The sequence below is a fragment of the Denticeps clupeoides genome, chromosome 20 (genome assembly GCF_900700375.1).
Source record: "Denticeps clupeoides chromosome 20, fDenClu1.1, whole genome shotgun sequence".
NCBI lineage: Eukaryota > Metazoa > Chordata > Actinopteri > Clupeiformes > Denticipitidae > Denticeps > Denticeps clupeoides.
In genome coordinates, this window is record NC_041726.1 from 10,146,738 (window position 1) to 10,168,123 (window position 21,386).

The 21,386-nt window shown below is 47.4% G+C and overlaps 2 protein-coding genes across 5 annotated transcripts; both read left to right on the top strand.

The window, feature by feature from the left end:
• The first annotated feature begins 1,785 nt into the window (after nucleotides 1-1,785).
• pdik1l (PDLIM1 interacting kinase 1 like) lies at nucleotides 1,786-8,750 on the top strand. 3 transcript variants are annotated; one of them, XM_028964225.1, is made up of 4 exons: nucleotides 1,786-2,121; nucleotides 3,515-3,822; nucleotides 7,236-7,972; nucleotides 8,112-8,750. In XM_028964225.1, exons 2-3 carry the CDS (start codon nucleotides 3,538-3,540, stop codon nucleotides 7,968-7,970), a joined length of 1,020 nt encoding a protein of 339 aa, XP_028820058.1. In that variant the 5' UTR covers nucleotides 1,786-2,121; nucleotides 3,515-3,537; the 3' UTR covers nucleotides 7,971-7,972; nucleotides 8,112-8,750. The 3 variants fall into 3 exon arrangements, with proteins under 3 accessions (XP_028820058.1, XP_028820056.1, XP_028820057.1); XM_028964223.1 differs by having other exon boundaries at nucleotides 7,236-8,750; XM_028964224.1 differs by having other exon boundaries at nucleotides 3,518-3,822; nucleotides 7,236-8,750.
• A 5,432-nt stretch (nucleotides 8,751-14,182) lies between these two features.
• Nucleotides 14,183-18,004, top strand: ppp1r8a (protein phosphatase 1, regulatory subunit 8a). 2 transcript variants are annotated; one of them, XM_028964165.1, is made up of 7 exons: nucleotides 14,183-14,249; nucleotides 14,523-14,583; nucleotides 14,670-14,823; nucleotides 14,902-15,119; nucleotides 15,205-15,349; nucleotides 15,435-15,499; nucleotides 16,071-18,004. In XM_028964165.1, the coding sequence occupies exons 1-7, from the start codon at nucleotides 14,200-14,202 to the stop codon at nucleotides 16,425-16,427; spliced, it is 1,050 nt and encodes a 349-aa protein (XP_028819998.1). In that variant the 5' UTR covers nucleotides 14,183-14,199; the 3' UTR covers nucleotides 16,428-18,004. The 2 variants fall into 2 exon arrangements, with proteins under 2 accessions (XP_028819998.1, XP_028819996.1); XM_028964163.1 differs by having other exon boundaries at nucleotides 14,201-14,249; nucleotides 14,523-14,823.
• Nucleotides 18,005-21,386: the final 3,382 nt, after the last annotated feature.

Consider the following 21,386-nt stretch of genomic DNA (forward strand, 5'->3'; position numbering starts at 1 on the left):
CATGTGATACACAGCAGCACAGCACACGGTGCACACAGTGAAATTTGTCCTCTGCATTTAACCCATCACCCTGAGTGAGCAGTGGGAAGCGATTAATGGCACCTGGGGAGCAGTGTGTGGGGACGGTGCTTTGCTCAGTTGCACCTCAGTGGCACCTTGGCAAACCGGCAACCTTCTGATTACGGGGCCGCTTCCTTAACCGCTATGCCACCAATGCACCCTTGGGGGATTCTGAGGGATTCTGGGGGATTCTGACCAATCACCTGTGGTGTCTTGTCTCCAAGATCCAGCATCCTAGCAGAAGTTATAGATTATCCACTTCCATTAACACACAATAGTCTTTCAACTAAGCTGTGAACTTTGTTCATAGAACAACACGTGACAAAACGAATCATTGGAACACCCCATGGAGTTTTCATTCTTACTCGTATTAATGCATTTGTCTGTGAACTGATTTAGGTTTTTCATAAAACTAGGTTAAAACTGGCCACGCCCATTACCATAGTTGACGTTGCCATGATAGCGTAATATGCAAAATTTTCAATCTGTTTGAAACGGCACCAAATTGTGACACTTTGTCAAATTTTTGACATTAGCATTAATGTGATAACATGCTCCTTTTTTTCTGACATGTCCCAAACATCACCAAATTTATCTTGACGCACGGGGCCCCGCCCCGTTAGTTAACTTTAGTGTGCTAACATGAAAATGTTTCAGTATATCCCAAATGTTACCATATTTGACTGTTAGCACCGTTAGCATTTTTTTTAACACGTCCCAAATGTCACCAAGTTTAATGTGACACATCGAGGCCCCACCCCTGTACCAATGTTGATGTAAGCATTTGCATTCAACCTTTTTCCTCAGCTTTTCCAGCCAAAGTGTACTTCGTTCACAAACTACCCTTTTCTAGTTGTATATTGTGAAAGTGAAGTGATTGTCATTGTGAAATGCAGCTCAGCACACGGTGACACAAATGTGTCCTCTGCTTTTAACCATCACACTTGGTGAGCAGTGGGCATCCATGACAGGCGCCCGGGGAGCAGTGTGTGGGGACGGTACTTTGCTCAGCGGCACCTCGGAGGACCGGGATTCGAACCGGCAACCTTCTGATTACGGGCCGCTAGGGCACCACTGCCCCAAAACACAAAATATTCCAAACAGACAGGTAACGCAAATCTTGTAAAAGACCAGAAAAGTGTAAACTACAACGTGTCGGTCTTATATTCATGTATAAATCCTGCAGGTTAACGTTGTATAAGAAAATGTGCAAGAAAAGAACGCGGTAGTCTGAATTGATGCCTGCCCCTTTAAAGGAGTGTACCACCGTGTGCAACCATGGGGGTACTTGTTTAACCTGGTTGGATCAGTGCTGCAAAGGCACAACTCAGACGTGCAAACTTATAACCGCCTTCAAACACTGCGTGACGGTGTGTTAATGTACAACGAGCAAACAGTCCTTGCTTTTTCAGGCGATAAAACCCGCTCAGGGCGTGATCTCCGAACGCCCCTCCATCCAGGCCGGCGGTGGGCGTTGCCCGGCGCGTGCGCCGAATTTGAAACGGAGCCTTCGGTTTGCAGACAGACGCTGGTGTCACGGCGGAACCGGGCCCGGCGTGGCGCCGGTTCTTCGCTTTGCTCCTGAAAAGCAGAGCGAGTGACACGGTGACAGTCGCCAGCAGCGTCCCGCCCCATAAAACAGCGAATACATTCATGAAGTGTTGCGTTTGGCGGGGCAGGAAGGGGGCGGTGTTTCCCCGCCGCTGCGCTCCGCGCCGTGCCCGGGTGTGTTTTTGTGTGACATGAAAGTCGCGGGAATAAAAATGTCCGCCGGAGAGGAGGGCGGCAGAACGCGCGCCGATTAATGCGAAGGCGCGCCGGGTTCCACCTCGGCTCGGACCGGCCCGCTTCGGTTCGGGTGAAGTAAGGCGTTTCGCGTCCCTTTGTGTCTCCAGGCGGCGGCGCGCAGACGACGCGGAGCACGCGCACGGACGCACGTACGTCTGTATCGCAGTAAAAAACAAAACCAAAACAACAATAACAAGCAACGCGTCCCGTCCCGACACCGAACCACCCTCGATGGGAGAGGACGCCGCGCAGGTGGCCGGTGCGCGACAGCTGGTGAGTCCGGTGGTGGAGGTGCTGGTGTCGGTTCGGACGGACAACATCCGCCCCGCAGTGGTCGCCTGAGGCGGGTTTACGTTCTAAAGACAGGAATCTTTTTTTTTTTTTTTTATATATATAATTTTCTGCTGGGAGAAATGTGTCATACATCATACATCACGATGTCGCCACATCTAAAAAGTTGGCAACATGTGGAACATTGTCAGGTCACTAGGAATGCACCGGTCCGATAATGACTCAGATCGATGGATCTGGTATCGGTACTGCTATTCAGATATGTAAAAACACGTATTCTCTTTTCATTAAGCTTTTATAACCAACAATGCATGGAAGGAGCTGAGAAAAAATTTTCTTCAGTATGGAGATATGTGACCAACTTGTTCCGTGGCTACTTGCAATATCTTGAGTCCTGAAGCATCATGCAGAAGAACACAAGGAGTTCAGAAAAACAAAACCACCAGACAATTCTGAATGGGCTATACCTGAAAGCAAAGTGTTGTATAACACTGCAGCATGGCATGTGGTGACCCAAAGAAATGTGTCCTCTGCATTTAACCCATCCTCCTTAGTGAGTAGTGGGCGGCCATGACAGGTGCATGGTGAGCAGTGTGTGGGGACGGTGCTTTGCTCAGTGGCACCTCAGTGGCACCTGGCGGATTAGGATTAGAAACTGCAACCTTCTGATTACGGGGCTGCTTCCTTAACCACTAGGCCACCCTTATGGGACATCACCCTTGGTGAGCAGGAAGGCTGCCCAGGGAGCAGTGTGTGGGGACGGTACTCAGTGGCACCTCCACGACCTTCTGATTACAGGTCCGCTTTCTTTACCCGCTAAGCCACCATTGCCCCTACACGTATGTTTGTGTTATTGTTTTATTTAAAACAAGTATCTATATCTGATGTTTCCTTGAACATAACAGCATAATTTGATACTCCTCCCTATTAAATACTAGTATTGGATCGGCCGATATACAAACACCAGGTATCGGAACTGGTGCATCCCTAATTAAAACATCTTAGATCTGGTTCCGCAAGAACGAGTGGAGTCCACATAACTCCCAAAGCCTTTAAACAATATGGTTACGTCCAGGCCACCCGATCAGCAGCAGACGCTGGAGAAACCTCGCTTGAGTTGGAGTTTTGAATAAAATCAGTTTCCAGGTGCACTCTTCAGCATTATGCGTGTTATTGTTTGTTGGGAAATTATAAGGATGTCAGTTAATTGCTGGACATTACTGTGATATTTCGTTAAAATTTTACTAGGCAGATGCCTCGACCAATAACAGATTTATGGGTAAAATGGACGTAGTATGTTTGATGCCAGAAACGTTGCACAAGTGACATGGAGAATGGTTCTTAACTCACGTGATGAACCTTCTTGCCTTGGTAGCAGCATCAGTGTCGAGGAAGAGGATGGTGAGCAGCCAGCCGAAGTACGAGCTGATCCAGGAGGTGGGCCGGGGCAGCTACGGCGTGGTGTACGAGGCGGCGGTGAGGCGGACGGGCGCCCGCGTGGCGGTGAAGAAGATCCGCTGCCACTCGCCGGAGAACGTGGAGCTGGCGCTGCGCGAGTTCTGGGCGCTCAGCAGCATTCAGAGCCAGCACCCCAACGTCATACACCTGGAGGAGTGCTTCCTGCAGCGTGACAGCCACGCCCAGCCCATGAGCCATGGGTCCAGCTCATCACTCTACCTGGAGGTACGTCAAGGTCCTGGTTTCTGGGACTACTCGTAATTGCGGCGCGGTTTACATACGACATGCTGAATTGCAACTCAAGTCCTGTGTTCCTTGTAAAAGTTCAGTAGGCCTGTAGTACGTTTAGTACTCCACGGAGTACGCCATGTCTCCACGTTTAGTATCACGAGTATCTCTTCTCTGTGATTGCAGGACCATTTTAACCAAAATGTCTCCACATGCACGTCCATTTCTACGTATAAAAGTGTCTTCAGAACCACGTTTTGATGTGTGCTGCATGGGTTTTTGTGCACAGTAGAAGGGACTCCCTGCCATATGCATCTGATATAGAAATGGGACCAAAATCCTGAAATATGTGATAATAATTGTTTTTAACTAGTTGAAGAGGTAGAAGTTTCTACGCACACTTTGTTCTCCAGCAGCTGCTCTCCTCATCGCCTGCCGCGGCTGTAAATCATTGCACGGATCACGTGGACACACAGCGACTTGTATTTCTTGGACAGGACACGGCAAGGCGTGGCGCTCAGCAGAACCGGGCTGTGTGCCAGCACTCTGATAGACGTGCCTCCGCGCTGCCGTGGTTACGGGAGAGCGGCGCCAGCCAATCAGGCGTTGTGTTGTGATACAGCTGAGCTAGTGCACTGCGCAGTTGCCTGACTGAGGTGTGTTGCAGCTAGACTGCTGTTAAAGGAAGTGTGTGTTTGTCCTTCAGACTTTTGTCTCTGTCAGATCTGAAGTGTGATTTTTGATTTCAAATGATTTTTGATTTCATGTCTCTGTGGAGAGAAGACCAGACCACTGTTGTTTACACACACTCTCCCAGTCACTGACCACCCAGTCACTTACCTGCCTGGGCCCTTTACCTGCCCAGTCACTTACCTGCCTGGGCCCTTTACCTGCCCAGTCACTTACTGCCTGGGCCCTTTACCTGCCCAGTCACTTACCTGCCTGGGCCCTTTACCTGCCCAGTCACTTACCTGCCTGGGCCCTTTACCTGCCCAGTCACTTACCTGCCTGGGCCCTTTACCTGCCCAGTCACTTACCTGCCTGGGCCCTTTACCTGCCCAGTCACTTACTGCCTGGGCCCTTTACCTGCCCAGTCACTTACCGCCTGGGCCCTTTACCTGCCCAGTCACTTACCTGCCTGGGCCCTTTACCTGCCCAGTCACTTACCTGCACGATGCCCGCCCGCCCGTCCCCATCCACCCAGTCCCTTTACTGATCCCTCACTTTCACTTTACCTGCTCAATGCCCGCCCATCCAGTCCCTTTACCTGCCCGGTTATTCCAGACAACATTGCACATATACCGGGCTCTCCATGGATTACAGCACCAGCTTCGAGGTGCCGGGGTCCATGCAGAGGCGGGGTCAGGTTCTCCGCAGATAACGTCGCCAGGGACAGACGCGTTAGGATTATTCCAACAGGAAGCCCTGGATGATGAGGGAGGTCCAGAGCCTGCTGAAAGCCAGGAATACCTCATTCAGGTCTGGGGATGGGACACTTTACAGAACAGCCAGAGCCAATCTGGCATCCGAGAGGCCATAACAGCGTACAGTAGGAGGACGGAGGACCACCTGAGGAGCAACAACAACAGGCAGATGTAGCAGGGTGCCCAAGACATCACCTACTATAAATCCAGCAACTCCTCAGCCACCGGGGGTAACGCTGCTCTCGCAGTGGAGCTGATTATCTTCTTTGCCCACTTTGAGGTGACACCAACAGCAGCTCCACAACAGCCGCCTATTCACAAAAGCCACACTATCATGGTGGAGGAGTGTGAGGTGAGGCAGGAGCTGAGGACGAGTGCTGAAATACTGTGCTGATCAACTGGCTGGAATTTTCACCAGTCCCTGTCACAGGATACTGTCCCACTGGGTCCACAGCCCTGCCCTGACCCTCCTGGAGCAGCAGGGGAGCTACACTAGACTGCTCTTTTTTTTACTTCAGCATGGCAAGTTTTTTAAGGCTGAGATTAATTAGACATCTATAAAAGTCAGATTGGTGAAAACAATGCACGGTGCACACAGTGAAATTTGTCCTCTGCATTTAACCCATCACCCTGAGTGAGCAGTGGGCAGCCATGACAGGCGCCCGGGGAGCAGTGTGTGGGGACGGTGCTTTGCTCAGTGGCACCTCAGTGGTATAATTGGCAGATCAGGATTCGAACCGGCAACCTTCTGATTACGGGGCTGCTTCCTTAACCACTAGGCCACCACTGAACTTCAGGGTCTGGTCCTGTGATCTTTGCCCCAGTCACTGTGTTGTTGGATTCGCTGCTGTGTTGTCATTTGGTAGAACACGTTGGAACAGAGCCTGATCGCTGATGAAGGTTTCCGCTGTTGTTTTTTTTTTTTGGTTTGTGGACTGGCATGTCCTTTTTATTCTTCACTGTTCCAGCCACCAGTAAACCGGGTGGAAACCGGCGATTCTGAAGACCACTCCATTTTATTCTGCTGTGGGTTAATGACACCTGCAGTATCTTGAGGTGATTGCAGGGTTTCTTTCCTAATGAGCACCTCCATGAAGTCAAATCAGCCAATTAGCAAATCCCAGCAGAGCTGAGAATTCCCATCTGCCCCAGACAGGCTGTTTCTACACCACTTCATTACAGTGGCTGTTTCCTTCCTGAACGTGGGCTCCTTCCACGCAGAAATATAACACAAGTGGAGCCTGGATAGCTCGCTCAGCATTTCCAGATCGGACAGTTTGATGTTTTGGGACAAAGATCCTGTTGTGAATTGGTATTGAGGAATTGTTACATTCGGACTGCAGTTTTGGTGCATTTTTTTTTTTTGGAAGTCAGTGGTCTGAAACTGGACCTGTTAGTTCCTCCTTTCCAACATATCTAGCAAGACATTTTCTGTTTCTGTCTGGTTATTTCTGGGAAACCAGCTTCTGGAAAATTGCTAAACATGCCCCATGTAGGGTTCTAAGTAGGGCAATAATATCGCAATAGTTCTAAGATAATTAAACCTGTACTGAGTGGTTCACAGAAATGAAACTGCAAAAAATTAGTCAGCCGGAGCCACAACTTTATTAACCTCTCCCACGCACTGCCAAAAACACACACACAAAAGCTCTCTTCTGGTTGCAACCCTTCAAAATAAAAGTCCATATCCCAGAACATCACTTCAGTAAAATTGTTTACAATGACACCGATATAATGAATTTAATCAACGCTCCGCCTCCGTATCAAAATAATGCCGATGTATCTGTTATTATGGTGCAAAGCGTGCCAGGACGGGGGGTCGGAGATGCCCTGCCTTTTCCAGCTAACCTGGAAATCATATTACCTGCTGTATGTTTAACAATAATGTCATGTACTACATCACACGTGGAACAAGCTGCGATACAGCGAGTTTATTCTATACACCACCCAATAATTTTTGATAAATATTTTTTTATTCTCCCGCAGTTGGTGGAAACTTCCCTGAAGGGTGAGATAACCTTTGACCCGCACTGCGCCTACTACTTATGGTTCGTCATGGACTTCTGTGACGGCGGTGACATGAACGCCTACCTCCTGTCACGCAAACCCAGCCGCAAGACCAACACCAGCTTCATGCTGCAGCTGGGCAGCGCCCTGGCCTTCCTGCACCGCAACCAGATCATCCACCGCGACCTCAAGCCGGACAACATCCTCATCTCGCAGGGCTGCACCTCGCTGGAGCCGCCCACTCTCAAGGTGGCCGACTTCGGCCTCAGCAAGGTCTGCTCCGCCTCCGGCCTCAACCCTGAGGAGCCCGCCAGCGTCAATAAGTGCTTCCTGTCCACCGCCTGCGGCACCGACTTTTACATGGCGCCCGAGGTGTGGGAGGGCCACTACACGGCCAAGGCGGACATCTTCGCCTTGGGTGTGATCATCTGGGCCATGGTGGAGCGCATCACCTTCGTGGATGTGGAGACGCAGAAGGAACTGCTGGGCAGCTACGTGCAACAGGGTTCCGAGATCGTTCCTCTCGGCGAGGCACTGCTGGAGAACCCCAAGATGGAGCTGCACATCCCGGCGCGGAAGAAGAGCATGAACGCCGGCATGAAGCAGCTGATCAGGGAGATGCTGTCGGCCAATCCGCAGGAGCGGCCCGACGCCTTCGAGCTGGAGCTCCGGCTGGTGCGCATCGCATGCAGGGAACTGGACTGGGACACATGATGGTGGGCGGAGACAGGGCAGGCGAGACTCTGATTGGACTCCTCTTTTGTCATTTGTTTAACTGGATTTGAGCAGCACAATTTTCTCTCTCTCTCTCTTTCTTTCTCTTTCACACACACACACACACACACACAAATGCAGGTTTGTTTCAGATCTGCCTGGTGCTGATTTACTTCCTGATGCAACGCTCCACCCAGGGAGGGGCGTCGCCCCGGTGCTCCTGACTTTCCCAGCCAGGTTTTTTTCTACTGCACAGATGTCATGATACCTGAAACCTTTTCTATATCGCGTCACAGTGGTTGTAAGAATGCAGTCATATGTACGCGTAGCGCAGGGAACGTTCCACCTCTCAGAACCAGGAACCGGCCTCAGGTTCTGGCCAAAGGGCACAGACTACTACAGGTGTAGACAGACGTGTCTGTGTGTGTGTTTTATAATATTCCATATTGGCCCATATATAAGACTACCCACTTTTTTCAAGCTCAAAGGTCCCCTACTATGAAAATTTTACTTTGTGAGATTATTTAACATTAATATGAGTTCCCCTGTCCTGTCTGTGGTCCTGCAGTGGCTAGAAATGGCGGTAGGTATAAAGAGTGCTTTGGTCATTCTGCTTCACGCAGCAGCTCTGTCTTCATAAGGTTAAAGGCTACCCCCTGTTTCTCATGCTTTTTCCACCCAGAGAAATTCCCACTATCCACCCATAAAACATTATCTCCACCGACCATCATGGCTTCCAAACGTGTGAAGCATTGCAGTTGTTCGGCGATTGGATGTAAAAATGAGCACAAATGTTTTTATTTAGTGCAGTCACGTGAGACTTTGAAGAACCAGTGGGTTCATTAAATTATTATTATTTTTTTACTACTTCCTGTTTGTGGCAAACATTGTGGTTGGTGAATGGTGTTGACGTCATTTTCTGCCAATGCCCGCTCACTTCTATAGGCCACTCTCCTCGTCCCGCCTCTTTCCTCCTCATTAGCATTTAAAGCTACAGACACCAAAACTGCGCATCCTGGGGAAATCTCATTGTGGGATTGGATCAAAGTGACTGTCTCACATTCAGCCTTGGTGCAGAATTACAAAAACTTTAGAGACAATATTAGGGGACCAACAAGACCGGATATAAAAGCAATTTTCATGTTAGGGGACCTTTTAATCTAAACACTTTTTTTAACAATCTACTGTTATTCTGTTTCTGCAGAAATCATTGTGATGATGTCATTATCATGGGAAAAATATGAATTAATAATCTTGCCACACCCATCAGACCCTGAATTAATTGTCAGAGTCAGCATTATCATCGCCGCTGTTGTTTTTTTGTATATTAGATTCACACTTTGTGTTCGATTCTTTGTTTTGCGTGGGATTGTTTGGATCTCAGTACACACTGTAATGACTGGAAGTTCGGTTGTTTTGGTACCTGCGTGTTGCCTCGGTGACGTTCATGACGTCCCACTATTCACTTGAAACTGGGTTCGGACCCGGAGGTGATGAGATTTACATTTTTTTTTTTACAGCAGAGGATCTCCACCCTTCTATCCTGCTCTGTTGTGAAGGTTCCAGCACCTACTTGTTTTTTTATTGTGGAGATTCTGCAGTCTGTCAGACATTGAGATTAGCATAATTTCTGCTTACAGACCTCTGGTTCCAGTCTTCTGCATGACTTGATAATCACAAAAACTTATTGTGGCATTTATGATTCCCTCGTTTTGTTCATTTGATTACTGTTATGATACCAGAGTCGAGGTGAGAGAATTGCAATATAATTTATAAATCACCCAGCCGTCCACTAATGGAATACAATTGGCCCTCGTTAATCTCCCGCACCTTCAGGCATGAGTGAAGATAATGAAGGTCCGCAATATGAAAATGTGCACTTGTGACAAAAAACGACAGAGTATTGTGTGCGTCTAGGTTATTATGGGTAAAGGGCTCGGATGGGTTGGTGCTTCAGTGCTCTTGGTATTCATATGTGTCCAAAACCCATGTTTGATATTTTGGTAGTTATAACAATAATTCTGATTATTATTAGAAAATAAAAAAAACTCCCAGCACTTTCCAGCATCCGCCACTGAGAGAAGGCGGGACCCTATAGCGCCACTGACCTCTGACCTCTGGTACTGTGGGCCCAGAAGATCCACCTGTTGCATAATATTCGCAGAGTGAGAGTTTATTGCGAGAGTGTTGTTCGTGAATGTGTAATTTATTGTTGCGTTGGCTTTCTAAATAAAACTGATCTGAAACCATTGGGCGGGGTCACTATCTGCAAAATATTACTATACAGAATTTAAATGATTTTATACATTTTACAGTTTTAACATGAAAAAGGAATATGTTCCGGTCCTCGCAGCATTTTCCCTCGGCAAATACAAATCAATTTATTTGATAACGCAACATAACAAGACACCTTAGCAGGTAAGTTCATGTAAAACGGCAGTAACCCCGGTCACGTTTTTTTTTTTTTTAAAGCCCTTTGCTCGGCGCGCGTCCTGGTGTCCCGGTCACGTGTTCCGCGCCGCAGCAGCTGATTCGTTTTATTTCTTTATGCGCGTTATTATCCACCGGGCCGCGGACTCTGCGTGGAGGATGGGAGATCGACCAACACACCGAGTAAAATGGAGTCCAGCCTGTGTCCTGAAGAGTAGCGGTTGTTACGATGCGCCATTTGGTGACCTTGGCGACCCCACGTGTCCGGCGGTGTCCCGTCCGGTCCTCATCTCTGCAGTTCTGGAGCCAAAAGCTAGTATTTTCTGTAAAACTGGGATATAGCACTATAGCAGACAGATTAGTTGGGTCTGTTTCCTAATCTTGGATTAGACCGTCAATTTAAACAGTTTAAATGTCATTTCCATAATGACTCAGTCCCTTTTTATGAGCTGGGTTTTGGCCTGTCCATGGTATGATCAGTTCTCGACACCTGTAGAACCTCCAGAGGAGCCGGGCGGTGCACATCACGCCCTGCACCGTTTCACAAGTCCTGGCTGCCTCCCTGGAGAAGGACACTTTCGTGATCGAGGAGAATGAGGCTGCCTTTTTTTTTTTTTTTTAAGAGGTACTGGGTTTTTGACTTAAAAAAAAAAAACTTCCAAGACCTGTCCAACTCAAGAACCAGGAAACAGGCAGGAAATATCTAGGGCTGCAACTAAAGATTATTTTAATAATCGATTAATCTGTCTGTTTATTAATCATAGAATCAGATAAAAAAAAAAACATTAATTTCCAACCCTTTATTCAAAAACAGAACCAAAATCTTTAGAAAGTGCACAAACATGTTGCTCCTTGAGCTGTTATAATAATAAAATAAAAATTGACACATGTATGCTTTACATCTGCCAAATATAGACTTCAGAACTTGTTCTCTACACTACACTGCAGATGCACACACTCGCAGACACACACTCACAAACTCTCACACTGACACACACACACACACACACACACTGCAAAATGCTTTTCTATCTTAGTAGTTTCAGTAGTTTCAGATTTCAGTCCAAATCTCTAAAAAATCTTAAATCAAGATACATTTACTTGACGCATGAAATAGCATAAGAAACTGTCTTGTTTTCTGATAAAACATCTCAAAATTAAGTGATTGTTTAAAACAAGCAAAATTATCTGCCAATGGGGTAATAAAACTAATCTTAATGAGATATAATCTCAAACAGAAGTTTTAAGCATCACTTACTTTTCTCATGCCATTTTTCTTGTCTAGTAATCTTGATTTAAGATTTTTTAGATATTTGGACTGGAAACGAGACAAATTTACTAGGTAAGAAAAGCTTTTTTTTGCAGTGTAGCTATACATGACAACAGATTGAAAAATGAATGGTCAAAAGAAGGCTAGTGAATAAAAACATGTCTTTAGTCTTTTAATGCAAAGTAACTATAGCACCCCTGCTTTACTACTGTTATTAATGAGCTAATGCTAACTTGTCATGCTTGTCAAGCTGGATGACAGGTAAACATTTACATTTACAGCATTTATCAGACGCCCTTACCCAGAGCGATAATCAGTAGTTACAGGGACAGTCCCCCTGGAGAAACTTAGGGTTAAGTGTCTTGCTCAGGGACACAATAGGATTATGTAGCGATTTACCCTGCTGCTTAACTCCCTTCTTCCTCCTCAAACACTCCAACATGTTTGCGTTTCAGGTGCTGGATCATTGCCGTGGTGCTCCCGTGCCGTGCCATGTCGCTTTTGCATATTTTCGCGCAGATTTCTCTGCCTCCGCCATGTATCTGTCCTCTACCTCGTTTTTTTTATTTTTTGCTCCGCGCTGTCTATGAGGCGCCAAACTCTGCTATCATCTGTGCGCGAGAGAGAACAAGTGTGTTGACTCCGCTCCGCGCTCAAATTAATTTTTATTTTTTTTTAATAATCAAACGTCTCCGCGTCGCGCGACATAACAAATCGATTAGGAAATTCGTTGCCAACTCTTTTAGTAATCGATTTTTATCGATTCAATCGATTCGTTGTTGCTGCCCTAGAAATATCATCAGACTGTGATGCACTGTTATTACACTGTAATATTTATTTTGATCAGAGTTGGTCAAAATAAACTTGCAACTTTTCACCCCCTGTAAAATAATAATAATAATAATACAAGACACATCTAATACAAAAAATCAGATACAAAATGAACAACTGCAAGCTTATTTGCTCTAATCTGTGCAAAGTAACTGTGCAACACAGCATAATTGTGTCTTTCCCTGCTTGCTCATTCTTCAGCTTCTGAACATTTGGAGGTAGCTCACTTCGATCTAAATTTAGCATTACCTGCCGAATTAAGGTAAAAGTGTTTTCTCCCTCAAACTCTACATATTGCAAGAATCTAGACAAAAAGAGAATATTCAGAGAATATTTGTCTGTGTAGAATTATTTAATATTTTGATTTTTAGAATTCAATGTGGTTTTATGATGCATTTAAAACAAAAAAGAAAAAAAACATTAAAGGACACATTCACAAACCTGATTTCAGCGCTGGTCAGTGTTGGATCATCTGGTTGATGTCAGGCGAGTCCTTTACAACCTCCTCTCATCTAAGAGCTAATATGATTACTGATGCAAGCAAGGAAAGGGCTCAGTTCTTGCATAAGTTCCATGTTTTAGCCTGTATACAGTACTTGTATTTCCAAAGCATTTTAAGGTGGCTTTAAACAAAACTAGTAGTGCAAAAACATTTGGCATATGTTGAAAGTATTTACTTTTTCAAACCTATATTGAAATAATTTGAATTCTACATTTGCAAAACTGTATGTAGAGAACACACAAGTAGCGAACTACTCTAAAACACAATGCTGCAAGTATCAAATGCTCACTGTTCACTTAAGACAACCTCATAATGTACACACATTCAAATGCACGTTTCAAACTACAAATGTTCCAGCAGTTTCTAATTAGTAGTATTTGAGAAAATAACTCACCTTGATCATCCCTAAAATGGTTTCCTCGTTACACCAAGCAAAATTACTTTAAAAGGGTCCAAACTTGAGAAAAACAGACAACTGTAGATGAAATGTATTGTCCAAGGAGCATGCAAAGTGCACAGACCTTAACTTGCTTTGTAATGATAAGAAAATGGCACAACTTTCCCTGTATCCTCCAATGGACAAGCAAAGACTTGCCTGGAGCTTTCAGCCAATCACAACGGGGCAGCACTGTGGCCTGAGGGAAATCTTGATAGTTTAATTTAGTTAAATTTATAAAATATGAGTACACCCAATGACTGTCTCAAACACTCTTCATATACTCATACTGTTTAGGTTATGCAACAAAACAATTTTTTATAGTGATATTTACTCAAACTGTTTGTAGAGAAAGAACTTTCGGGTTAACAGTGTAGCAGTCCAAAAAAAAATTTGGTCCCGTGTGTGAAATGAATAAATCGTCCTAATGGCTGCATGTCATCCCAGTCTTAGCCCTGAGCATTCAGGACCTGAATGAGATCACGTCCCACCATGTCCCAGAAAGGGCCTTTTTCAGCAGTTTTCTGTACAGGTTTTGTACATAATGTATTCTGGTGTAAACTCTGTTAACACGCTGTGCTCATGGTGCCGTTTTCTGCTCATTTTGTACTGATTGTTTACTCGTAAAATAAAGTTTTTGATAAAGACCGATTTGCCTCGATTCTTTTCAGTTGTAGAAAACTGACAAAAACAGCATCTCCCATGATTCATCACGCCGTGAAAAGGCGCCAGTTTACCCACAAGTCCTTGCGTTAGCAAGATGGCCGCCGATCCGAACGCAAACACGCCTCTTTTCGACTGTCCGACATGGTAAGTCCCTCGTTGCATTGCAGGCGTTATGAATTTAGAGTTATTTTATTTTTAAGTCCCGCTGTTCGCCAGTTGAAAATGCCGCAGCCCCGCCCGGAACCCGCGAGAAGCCGAGGTCTCTCTGCTCCGGGCTGATGGCGCTCCTCCTGCTGGGTGCATGTCGCCGTTTTTTCACGTGCTTTTAATCCACCACTGTGCACGTTCGGAAATGATCACACGACTGATGTTATTGCAGGAACATTTCTGTGCATTAATTTGCATGTATGGTTTCAGGGCAGGAAAGCCTCCACCAGGACTCCATCTGGACGTGGTGAAAGGAGACAAGCTGATAGAGGTGAGACCCTCGTCCCCGGCCTGTTCCTATTGTGGAGGACGTTCGTGTCCTATCAGATGTTCCTGCTTCCTGTTCTTGCCCCACAGAAGCTGATCATCGATGAGAAGAAGTTCTACCTGTTCGGCCGGAACCCAGACATCTGCGACTTCACCATCGATCACCAGTCATGCTCGAGAGTCCACGCGGCCCTGGTCTACCATCGGCATCTGAAGAGGGTCTTCCTCATCGACCTCAACAGCAGTGAGGATCTTTATCAGAGACCCTACACTGTGTACTGCACCTCCAGCTCACCCCACCTGTTTCCCCTCTCGCTTGCAGCTCATGGGACGTTCCTGGGCCACATTCGTCTGGAACCCCACAAGCCGCAGCAGGTGCCCATCGACTCCACCATGTCGTTCGGGGCATCGACACGCGCCTACACGCTGCGGGAGAAGCCGCAGGCACAGCCCACTGCCGGTGGGGCCGAGAACAAGGGGCTGGAGGACGAGGAGCTGAAGGGGCTGCTGGGATTGCCAGAGGAGGAGACGGAGCTGGAGGTGTGTGTGTGTGTGTGTTTGTTTGTTTTATTCTTTCCATTAGTCAGAAGGCTGGCCTTCTCACACCCATCTTTTCCTGAGACAGAACCTGACCGAGTTCAACACGGCACACAACAAGCGCATCTCCACCCTGACCATCGAGGAGGGCAACCTGGACATCCAGCGGCCCAAGAGGAGGAAGAGGAGCTACCGGGTGTCCTTCAGCGAGGATGAGGAGATCATCAACCCCGGTACGTGCCTCCCGTCCGAGATGCTGCATGCTCGGGGCTTCATGTCTCTGCTCTGATTCACTCTGGTTTCTGTCTCTGTTCGCAGAGGACATCGACCCGTCAGTCGGCCGCTTCAGGAACATGGTGCAGACCGCCGTCGTCCCGTTAAAGGTATAGATGCTCATTTTCATCAGAATGGCATTTATGGGACAAGCATGCGAGTGAATTAGATTCCGATGGATTATTTCAATTTCAAATCAAGCTTTATTGTCATTTCAGTTACATGTTAGACAGTGCAAAGTGAAACAAAACAATGTTTCTCCGGTTCATGTAACATGAACAATAATAACATTTGACAAAACACGCAGACAACGAGAGTGACTTACAATCAGTAGTTACAGGGACAGTCCCCCCTGGAGCAACTTAGGGTTAAGTGTCTTGCTCAGGGACACAATGGTAGGAAGTGGGATTTGAACCTGGGTCTTCTGGTTCATTGGCGAGTGTGTTACCCACTAGGCTACTACCATCCCTTAAACTAGTGACATGCACACTCTCAAGCAAACATTAGATCAGGGCGGAAGAGAATTTCTCAGTAAGTGCTTTTTTTTTTTTTTTTTTTTCTCTGGAGTGCGCATCGTTACTTCCCCGGTAGAATTTTCTGGTGTTGCATCGGATTGCGTTCTGGCTGCGGTTATGGTTCCAGTACATTCAGGGTTTGACTGAGGGGTTTTGTTTCCTGCAGAAGAAGAAGTTGGAGGGTCACATCACCCTGGGCTTGGAGGATGGTGTTGCTCGGCGGATGCAGAACTTCCCTGTGGGGGGTGGCCTGTACGGTGACCTCCCTCCTACAGCCCAGGAGTCTGGGGGTCTCCCTGTCACTGGTCAGGGTGGCTCGGCCATGGGGACTGTCCCCCTGCCGTTCCCCAACCCGGCGCCCGAGGTTGATCTGAGCCCCACCACAGTACCGCCCCCGGTGATCCTAAACCCCGTCCCCGTGCCTGGACCCTACACTGCAGACGTCCTCAACGAGCCCCGCAAGAAAAAATATGCCAAGGAGGCGTGGCCTGGCAAGAAGCCCGCCCCCTCCCTGCTCATCTAAGGGGTGTGAGGACGTCCTGTCTGACTGACTCTGGCACAAGAGACTACAGTTTTGGGAGGTGGAAATGTCGAACTTTATTTTGTAAGGTTGTGTGTTACAAAGCAGGATTCATATTTTAATATCAGCTATTTTCCCATCACCCCCAATTCTCAAACTTTCTTATTTAACCCCAAATCACATGTAGTTTGTCTCAATGGGCTTTTATAGAGACATCCAACACACTTTAACTCTTTCTGAATAAAGTGAGGACCTTGTGAAGGAGTGAGTGAGAGAGGGACACCCTTGTAGGGTGGAGAACGGTCCAGTTTGGTATTGAATAGTCCAACATGGTGAAGATCTGTCTATGTTTGCAGGTACAAAACAGTGTAGAGCAGGTTTCTGGTAAAATTATGGATTTTTTTATTTATTTATTTTTCCTATGTTGGCCCACTTGACATCCATTAACTTGTCAGATTTCTGGAATTACAGTGCTGATGTTGGTGCTGGTAGTGGGCGTGGTCCCACGAATATTCATCGACACACAGCAGAAGGAAAATCTGCCTCATTTTCTTCCAGTTTTAAGTCTGTCAGGTGAATTGACAATAATAATTAGAAGAATTAAAATACTTGTATATTTATGTACTAGTACGCTTTTCAAAACCCAAAGACGTTTGACTCCGCTGGTTGATGGAGATGAAATTCCTCCGTATTTCAACACTCGTGAAATCTGAATGCAGAGATATATTTATGTATGTCTGTGCTCGCAGGCTGTAAATCGACGCCTCCTCCTCCCTCCTACTGGTCGTGAAGGACATCCTGATTGACGTTGCTGTGTCAGGAGCATTGCTTGCATCATGTTGTGTTGGGCTCGGGTTCAACTTGGGTTACTGGGCTGCTGAGAATCCTGCTTTGTAAAAAAAAAAAAATTAGGAAAAGACTCCATTGCACATTGAGCCAATCAGAACGCGGCGTTCATACTGATACGATACTGTGAGAGAACCTTGCACTTCCTCCACCCGGACGGGCCTCATGGAAATGATATAGATTTCCCACAATGCATTTCGCGTCATATTTCAGCAATTGGTGGTGCATTTCATCAGCCGCAGGATTTCAAATGATGAAATCATCTAAAACGCACAAACACTGCAGCCCGCTCTCATATCTAAACAGCTGAGTATCTCCATCATTTCAATTAGATGGATTTAAAGCAAGTGTGCAGTGCAGAGTTTGCTGACTTCTTCTGCGACCTGAAGGTCGTTTAAAAGTGAAAAAGTTAGCTGGTTTGTTACGGTTGAGGCGCGTTTCTCTCTCGACCCGAATCAACGGACAGTTGAGGACTGGTTCAAAGGTCAATTCTGTAGTTGCTGGTGTAATTCTGCACCACCTTCTTTTGATTAACCATGTCGGGCCTGGGCTCCATCAGGTCCAGTTGCAGGTGTGGAATTCGCAATGCTGTGTGCGTGTTTTTATAATTTTTTATATCTCTGAGTGTGTACCTCTTTAAGAAAGAGGATGTAAAAAAAAAAAAAAAACAGTGAAATGTTTAATAGAATTGCAATTCTGTTTGATATTTCTACAATAAAGACTCATCCCTGTTGTTCCTGCTGCTCCGTCTGTGGGAATTTTCCGCCGGTCTCCAGGGAAACGTCCCCCCGCGGTGTCACGGCTGCTTTAAAATTCAGAAAGTGTCGCCCCGACGAGAAATATCTGGGCTAATGAAAGCCTGGTGGCAAATTGCGTGACAGTCAACTCGTTCCTTTATTTATTCAGGAGAAACGCTGCAGAGCTCAAACGTGGAGCTTGATGGTGGCCCCTTGATTGGTCTCCTGCCTCGTCAGGACGGTCCTCCAACTTTCTGGTTAAACCTCTTGGTGGAGAGGAATGAATACCAAACAGCCTGGAATTAAAAATAATTTGTTAGATAAGGGTATTGTCAAAGGAACTTCTCCTGCACTGCTTTTGCATTTAAATGCAGAATCTGCATTAGGAAGTGGAGCCAGTGGGGGACAAATAACAGGCGTTACTGAAAAAATCCTATTTATTTAAATATGGCATGAATCCATGTATGATTTTTTTTTTGGAAAATGTTTTAAAGCAGAACACATTTTAACCCTTTTTTTTAGATAAACTGATATCCCTGCAGAAATCACCATGTTACACTGTATACTGCGTTTATAGCGTAAGAATATTTTATATTCGTTATCACACCATCATCGGTGGCTTCTGGTTCCTGGCATTTCTAGGTGCACCAACGTCTCCGACCACCAGGGGGCCCTCCAGCTCCTCTTTCCCGCGCCCGCCAACGCCACCTCATTAATCAAATCTGCATGAGCGCGCGCAGGTTGCCATGGCAATAATTATCAGAACTGCCTAATTAACTTTCTCAATTGCTTAATGATATTCGACCCCCGCGAACTCTCCCCCGCCCCCCTTCGACGTCTTCACAGTCGCTCGGTTCGGCGCCGAATTTCTCCCCGCAGCCTGCGGGGCCTTCGCGTGTGCGCAGGGCGCTTGATGGAGATTTTGGACGGGCCCCGTCTGACCTCTGCCGACAGATGAGTGAAAGGGGCCGCGGTGACGCTGTCACCGGCGACGGGCGCGTCGCATGTCGGGCGCAGCCAGGCGGAACTCGCCGAATCACCTGCTGACGCTCCCCCTGCCCTCACGCCACCCTGTCAGTCGCCGGCGCCACCCACTTCCCTCCGACTTCACTCCAGGCTGGCCCATGGCGGGGTGAGGCGCTGATAAAATAGCGTTTTGCCACTCGGTTTCTTTTCGGTCGTAAACCACATTTTCTTGAGTAATTGGATTTAATGTAATTTCATAGGGATTTTGGGAATTTTATTATCGTGATGATCCGCTGAGAACTTGAAGAACAACCTTTAGAGCGTCAGGTTTTGTTCTAAACAGCACTGGTAACCACGGCTTGCACAAGGGCAACCAATGTCACTTGAAGTCCAGCGTGCACATCTTCTGCATTAGTTACTTGTAACCATTTCCTTTCAGTGGCGTCCTAGCGGTCAAGGAAGCGGCCACGTAATCAGAAGGTTGCCGGTTCGAATCCCCGTCCGCTGAGGTGCCACTGAGTAAAGCGCCGTCCCCACACGCTGCTCCCCGGGCGCCTGTCATGGCTGCCCACTGCTCTCCAAGGGTGATGGTTAAAAGCAGAGGACACATTTCGTTGTGTCACCGTGTGCTGTGCTGCAGTGTTTCACAATGACAGTGTTTCACAATCACTTCACGTCCACTTTTTCACTCGTCACGTTGTTGTTTTTTTAAAGTCTTGAAGTTGATGAAGGTGCTCTGGTCTGACCAGGTTCTGGGAGCTTGGTTGTAATGATCGAGCTTCATCAACATCCTCATGCTGCCTTACTGTATGATATATGGTCACGAGCCTGATGTCCTACACCCAAGAAGAGGACCCATGAAGACAGATGTTCTCCAGAACCGTGTCTTCCAGTGAAAAGCTGAGTTGTGGAACTCAAAATGTCAAACATTCGGCTATTAGTAGCTTACGTGGGCGTAAAGCAGATGAAAGGACTGGGATCAACAGACAGGTACGGTGGTGATGGGGACCGCGTCTCCGCCTCCAGATGCAGGCGAGGAGCTTTTTAATCTATGGACCCTTGGCCCGGGTGCGGCACTTCCCAGGTACTGGTGTGGGATGGGGACTTGTCCACCCCGAGTTTCCGGATCCTGTCACCGACCTGATCCCGTGGTGAATCGCTGGGTGCTGCGAGCAACACGGTAAATAAAAAGGACAAACACCGACGTGATCCCGTCTGGTGGCATCGGTTCGTGAAGCGTCACCGTCATACCTCCACCGGTGGCGAGTGCTTCTCGGCTCGGTATTTTAAAATGGGATTAATGGTTGGTGTCGGATTGGGTTTTGTTAAACCGCTTTACGTCCCGTCACTGCGGCTCCCCACCTTCTTCTCCCGTTCATGTCTTCAGAAGGGAGGGCGGAGCCTGAATATGGTATAAACAAAATATTCTTAATCCATCAAAAGAACGCGAGGCGCTGCGCTCTGTGGTTTCCACTCGTAAAGAAGGCAGAGGATGAAATGGAGGGAGGCAGGAAGTATTAGTCAGGCGAGCACGCAACGCCAGGCCCGGCCGAGTCGGATCCAGCTCTTTTCCTGCTGGCCGGCCTCCCGGAGCCCGGAGCCAAAACCCTCCCTCCCTCCGTCCCTCCCTCCGTCCCTCCCTCCCTACTCGGTGACATTAGGAGGCCACATGGTTGGAAGTGGCCCAGCGCATTCCTGGGACGGCCATCGCCGCTCCCACAGGCCCCGTCAACAACGCCCGCTCCAGACTTATGTAACCCTGGGGGGCTGGGTGGGACGGAGGGGACAGGAAGACGGGAGGGTGTGGCTCGGGGCTTCTTGTTGTGTTGGAGAAGATCAGTTGCAGCTTTTACGTCAGAGACGGGGCCGGTAAATCATCCGAGGGTCAATAATCGGGGCTCCGCTTGCATTTCTCCATTTCAAGAAGACCCGGGGAAGGCATGGCGGGTTTGCAGAGGGACGGAGGAAAAAGACAGCGGCCAACGGCCTGTCAGGGTCCCACGCATGTCATCAACAATCCTCAAGACTGGCTGAGGCAGCTAGAGGTGTCCCCGGGCGCGGCTGTGCGCCTCTATCTGGGGCATCTGGACGGCTGACGCCCTCAAAGCCAACGGTTGCCGCCTAGAGTGTCTTCTTCTGGAGAAAATGCAGCATTTCACCCCACTTACTGTTTACATTTACTGCGTTCACCAGAGCGCCTTCGATCACGAGTGACACTCGGGGTTAAGTGGGGTAGCAAGTTGGGTTTGAACCTGGGACTCCGTGCTCTTCTGTTTCACAGGCGGGTGTGTTACCTGCTCGGCTACTACATTAGATGTGTTGTCATAAATGAGCAAGTTAAGTGAGGTGATTGTCATTTTGAAACACAGCAGCCCAGCACACGGTGCACACAGTGAAATGTGTCCTCTGCATT